Source organism: Nestor notabilis, unplaced genomic scaffold, assembly GCF_000696875.1.
Source record: "Nestor notabilis isolate BGI_N333 unplaced genomic scaffold, ASM69687v1 scaffold8515, whole genome shotgun sequence".
Taxonomy (NCBI): domain Eukaryota; kingdom Metazoa; phylum Chordata; class Aves; order Psittaciformes; family Psittacidae; genus Nestor; species Nestor notabilis.
In genome coordinates, this window is record NW_009930609.1 from 1 (window position 1) to 6,034 (window position 6,034).

A 6,034-nucleotide genomic window follows, 5' to 3' on the forward strand; every position below is an offset into this window, starting at 1 on the left:
ATTGATGACCTCAAGTAACCCCAGTGGGGTCCTCATAGCTTGAGATTAGTCTCTTTCTTTACCCGTAGTGACTTTTCCTTTTGTTTCTGACATACCCAGGCACCCAGCCATGTATTGGGTCTGGAGCCTCTGCCCCAGCCGTGGGGGGTGTCCCCAGGGCTGCTGTAGTGTAGCTCCCCATCTCCCCTGAGATGCCCAGTGGTCTTGGTGTCCTGTCTCCTCCATTCCCTGGTGTTGAGCCCTCACAGGGCCATCCCTCTCCAAGGCCACCCCTGGGCCCACCCCTGGGCCTCGGGTTTGCCCACCTCCTGCTAATGCCAGAGCCTCTGCATTTGCCTGTGCGTGGGCTCTGCTCATCATGTCACCCGACGTCAACACAGTTTGAAGCCTCAAAACAACGCTCTACTGCAGTGACATTTATTAACAGTACCCATCACTGAGGTTTAGTCTTTAATCATCACCATAACAAGCAGCCCTTAACATGCTTTTCCTAAATCAGCCATGAGGAGAAACCAGCAGAGAGGGGGTACACTGGGTTAGTGGTTGTGCCTTGGCACTGGGCTTTGTACAGCTCTTATGGTGAGGGGGCCAGAGTACTTGATGAATAATTGCACAGGCTTTTCCTATCAGCTGCCTTCTGCTGTTGTGGATCACAAGAGGTGTAGAGCAGCCACTGTCTTCTCTTGAAACCTCTCTGAAAGGAGGGCTCCAGCAGCACTGTCTGCTGAAGGGCTCCTCTCCTGCCTCACACTTATTCTCCCTGGCCCAGAGTCCCAACACCTCTGCCACAGGAGCTGGCGAGGCCTGGGCTGGGGAACATGTTGCCTGTGCTGCTTTCCTGGCTGCAGTGGGCACGTTCCCTTATCGTTTGCCATGAGCCATCTGGAGTACTGAAAATGAAGAGCAGTTAGAGACAAATTCCGAGAAGTTCTTCGTCTCTGGGTGTCTGTGTCTCAGCTGGAGAATGTTGCCTGAAATAGGAAAGAATGAAGTGAAAGGCATGGGACTTCCGTCCTGGAACAGAAAGGAGGCAGGAAAGGAAAAGCTATTTTTGGATACACACGAAGGGACTGCCTAGCTCTGTTAAACATTTGGGCTATCCTATGGCTCACACTGGAACTGAGAATGCCTCCAACACAGGCTAAGACAATCCACTTTTCATCAGACCCACAGATACAAATTCCTTCTTGCCTTTGCAGTCAAGATCATATGAGAGAGAGAAAATCCCAGTCTTGCCATCTCCACTTGAGTCAAGGTCTCAAAATCCTGCTTGTTATCCATGCAGATTTAGGGACCCAGTTTCAGGTGGTTGACTGACTGTAGGATTGAGGGCATATTCACAAATGCATACAAATCCCATTAAGTTCATACTTCAACTATGTCCTGAGCTGTGATGCTACAACAGCTAAGTGCTTGCTTCTCTATTTCTTCCCTTTCAGAACACCAGTACTGGGGCTCAGACCTGCAACTTCCCCAAATGCCTTTTGAAGAAATCATGTACAATGATGAAAGTGCCTACAAGTGGCTGTGCACCCTAAAGAAAGTAGGACTCGTGATATTAACAGGAGCTGCTGCTAGGCAGGGAGAGTTGATTAAACTTGGCCACAGGATTGGGTTTCTGCGTCTCACTTTTTATGGGTGAGTTTGCTTTTTAATATCCCTGCTTTGCTGGCTATGTAACCACTTTTAATGTCCTTCGCTTCAGCTTGCTGGACCTATTTTGTGGATGAAATTAAGGAACGCTACTTTTTTTTTTCTTCTCTGCATATTAGAAAATGTAGTGTCAATTGTCTGTAGGAGAAGATTGCTTTACTGTGACAGGCAGGTACATAAAGAACACCAGCAATAACTGCTGAGAGAAGGAAAAATGCCTGAAAACAGATGATATCAAATAAAAGATAACCACAAGATAGCTGTACTTATCTATACCATGGAACAAAATCAAAAACCCCGTAATTCAGTGCCCTTCTAAAAAAGGAAGTTGTCTATACTGAAACTTCTTCTTAGCCTGATTTTTAGTCACAGAAATAGGTAAGACTCAGATGATGTATTGTGCCTCCCATCACTAAGGAGATGGACAGAGTATCCATTCCCTGCTTCCAACTGAGTCTGCTCTGGAAAGCCACAACCAGCCCCAGCAGGCATCTTTTAAGACTGCTTTTTATTCAGAAGTAATTGCTCAGCCTGCAGGAGGGCAAGCAGGAACTTGTAAATCATCCTTCTGATGCCAAGAGGTGATAAAATGAACCTCGACCTCCTCAAGCACCCACTACCCGAGTAAAAAAATCATGATGGTAGCTCAGGTCTTGCTGAGCTGAGTCAATGACCTCCATGTAGCTAAGCGAAGGAGCAATGTTGCCCTGTCTCTCACCCCCAGCTGCTGGGATGATTTTTTTACAGTGTATATAAAAAACATTATTACTTGGATATGTGCTTATTGTCAAAAAAAAAAAAAAAAGAAAAAGAAGTTATAAAAATAGCCAGTAACACTTAAACAAAATAGATAGAACTTTTAGACATAACTGTGATTTCTTGGAGCCTGAATAGCTACCAAACCTAGAACACTCAAGGTTTCCCATCTGGAAAAGTCCCTTCTCCTCTACAATAGAGTTAAAGATGACAAACTGGATTTACCTGTAGTTCAGAGAATAAGGAACAAAACGATGTGGGCAATAACCAGTGTCTCCTCCTTTGTCTGAAAAAAAATCCAACAACCCAACAGTTTTAAAAAAACAGAAATGAGGGGAAAAAACTTCACCCTTGGCCGGAAAGACCACATTCCTTCAAGTCAGGAGGAAAGATTTTCTCCCCTTAAGAGTCCTGTGTGAAGGCACACGTGGGCCCTGCTGGAATGTGCAATGCAGGTGAGGGTAGTAAAAGCGCACTGTGACAGCAGGAAAATTACATGAACTCAAAATGTTCATTGTGAGGTGAAGGGGAGGAAGGTGAACAAAAAGGTCACTTCTTCAAACTAGGATGCTTGAGTGATGTTTAAATGTACTAGGCTATCTAAGATAATGTATTGTTGTTAATGTGTGACTTCCTCTTTCTGCATACTGTGCCAGAAGGAAAAGTTAACTGGGATTCAGTCAGGTTAATCCTACTGAAATTAACGGAGGCAGAGCCCCCTGCTTGACTCAGAAACCTCATCCAGTGCTACACAACATTTTCTGCCGTTAAAAGCCCAGAACAGTAATGTCAAGCACTTCTACGTTTGGCAGTCTACTATGGTCTCAATTTAAAACTTGCATCATTATGAAAACACTGCTGCTTTCTATTTCTGTTTTAACATGATTGTTATTAGTTACAGATACAAGATGATTCTTAGGAGTATCCAATCCTGACTATATCTTAGGATGTTTCACAGCTTTCCTTGGCACCTGAAGGATGAAACATTTGTTCTGTTTGTACCCAAACAGCTGCATAAGCATTTTGAGTTAGGAACAAATATAGCAAGCCCCAGATACGAGGAAAAAATATTGGTTCTTTGTTGAAGCATACCACCAAAAGAAAATACACACTATCTATCTCCAAAATAGCTCAGGGGAGAGGGGGGAAAAACCCAAACCCTAAATAACAACCAAAACCCCCCATGCAACCCCTTCAACATATGCTATGGGTTTGTGCTTGGGTTACAACAGAACTTTTAATTGCTTGCCTAGGTTTCAGGGATGAGGAACTGGATCTAGAAGTTTTCCCTGGATCCTAAAACTGCAAAAGATCTTTAAACCTTCTAGACTAACTTTCTTGACATGGCAGCCCACTGTGTTTCACCTATTGTCCATCTGCAGAGCACTGTAATATGCTTTGCAATAAGGTATTCGAAAGGTTTTGCTATTTAACTTGGCAGATTAAAACAAAACCTACATTCTGCTTGGTACTCTGCCTCAGCCCTTCATCATCATTGCTGTTTAAAATGACTGTCAACTGTGTTGGAAGCTGTCTACAACATCCAGCTCGTGATAACTCTGCTATGTTTAAGAGAGACTGAGAAGTCCTTTACTGCATAAATGTCTATTAACTGTTAGAATAGACTTTCCTTATCTAAGTTCAGCTACCAAGAGAATCAGATTGTCCTAGGGAGACTTGCCAGTTTATCACTTGTGTCATCAGAATGGGGTTTTTTCCAATTGAAAAAAGTTAGTCTTGCCCCTAAACTGACTCTTCCCTAGCACAATTATAAACAGGAATGACTAATAAATACGTCACCTTGTTTGAAGTCAGCTTGAATGAATGTTTAATCTCTTAGAAGATGGTTTCAAGAAAAGTAGTTTATCAGGATGAGTTCTGAGTCTTTGATGTCTATATATACATGTATATTTAAAAGTTTTTATATCTTATAAACAGCCTCCTGCCCATTAATGTTCCACACAAGGTCAAGGTTGAAATGTGACCTTGGTCTAAGCCATTTGAGCAAGTAATGGTTAGAGCTCCTTTCACTGTTTAAATCAGCTTTACTTTTGATGTTGTTTAAACCTTATTTTTATATTTCTTTAAGTATAAGGGTTCACAATAAAGGAATGATGAAAGGCTATAAGTCTCCTTGTGTTTCCTAAATCTATTTGCTAATTCATGTATTTATTAGGCTGCAGAAAGAGGGTTTCAATGTTGTGGAAGTTTTCCAATTGCCTATGAATTCTGCATTTAAAAGAAAATATACTTCGTAGGAATATTTAGTTTAGTTGAGTTCAGGTTCTTTTCTCTTTTGCTTTTTAAACGTAGCTGTAGTATTGGAAAGTCTTAAAGTCTGGTTTACATCATCCCAATTGAGTCACCATGGTTAGATTTACTCTAGGTCATTTAACAGTTGCTAATTGTGTTTCTGTGTATGATTAGGTTGATTTTGCAACATTAAATTAAAATCTGAAGAGCATAAGATCAAAGAGAGCCTGACATCTGAAGACCAGTTTTGCAGACTAGCTTGATTTCAAGTAACAAAAACCAGCTCTGCCACAGGGTGAAGTCAACAAGCTATGTACAGATCAAGGTCCAGGTCTGAAAACAAGAGTGTCTCTACCGGTGCTAAAGGAAGGGCAATTACAAAAGGGGTAGGATGTGTATGATACAATGCACATACTAGCAGAGCCAAGACTTTTGGGGAAGGAATCAGAACTGTTGAACACGCTTTCTTTTTCAGACTACCTTGCTAACTTGCAAGGAGATAAATTAACTGTACATACAAAGGCATCCTGCTTTGGAGTTTGGAGCCAGATCTATGAGCTTATCCAGGGCAAGTGTGCTATTCCTTACATCTTGGCTTTCGTGCCTCCAGTTCAGACATTGTTTAGCTGTCTCCATGGTGCATTACAAGGATGCCTTTGTTAGGGTGATACAAAAGCACACCTATGCAAGCATGACTCCCACAGTAATACAAAGGTAAGCTGCCAGAACTGCACAGCATGATTATCCTGCCAAGGAGATGTACAAGATGAGTTTCTTACCTCAATAGATAAGCCTTGACCCAAAGCTTTCTTGAGTTCTTAGAAAGACACTGCCTGCCCTTGCTATTGAGTTCTTCTGGCCTTGGATGAAGCCTGTGGGAAACATCTTGCAAAAGCAAGTATCATCTGCTTGCATGACTTTTTAGACCTTGGGAAAAGAAAAAGAGAGGAAATCCTAAAATACTGGAAAATACAAGCAGGATGGTGCATAAACTTTGTATTGTTACATGTAGCGGTTCAAGAAACAATCCATAAAGTATTTTTTAAAAAATATAAGTCACAAAACTAGTTTCAAATGCTTTAACACAAATGTGTATGAAGTGGTAACATGCTAAACATATCAGAAATCAGTTAATATACTCAAACAGCTTAACAACCCAGTGTTGTTAAATGTGTAATTCATTACATGAAGTCTTGAAAAAGACTTTAATTGTTTTGCTTTATTTTCAGATATTTGGGGAAGGTAAGTCATAGAATCATAGAAGAGTTAGGGTTGGAAAGTCTTTTATAAGGAACAAATTTCTTATTTTTTTCACCATGTATAGCTGGAACCCAGCGCAAAAATAGAGCTAAGAAAAGACTTTTTTCCCTAC

The 6,034-nt window shown here is 41.4% G+C and overlaps 1 protein-coding gene across 1 annotated transcript in view; it reads left to right on the plus strand.

The window, feature by feature from the left end:
• Positions 1 to 1,439: 1,439 nt before the first annotated feature.
• BBOX1 (butyrobetaine (gamma), 2-oxoglutarate dioxygenase (gamma-butyrobetaine hydroxylase) 1) overlaps positions 1,440 to 6,034 on the plus strand; it is a gene marked incomplete at its 5' end in the record, with an annotated part of 13,054 nt that continues 8,459 nt past the window's right edge. The window contains one exon of the mRNA XM_010015484.1: positions 1,440 to 1,638. Within this exon, the coding sequence (XP_010013786.1) occupies positions 1,440 to 1,638 (199 nt within the window). The remainder of the gene's footprint in view (positions 1,639 to 6,034) is intronic.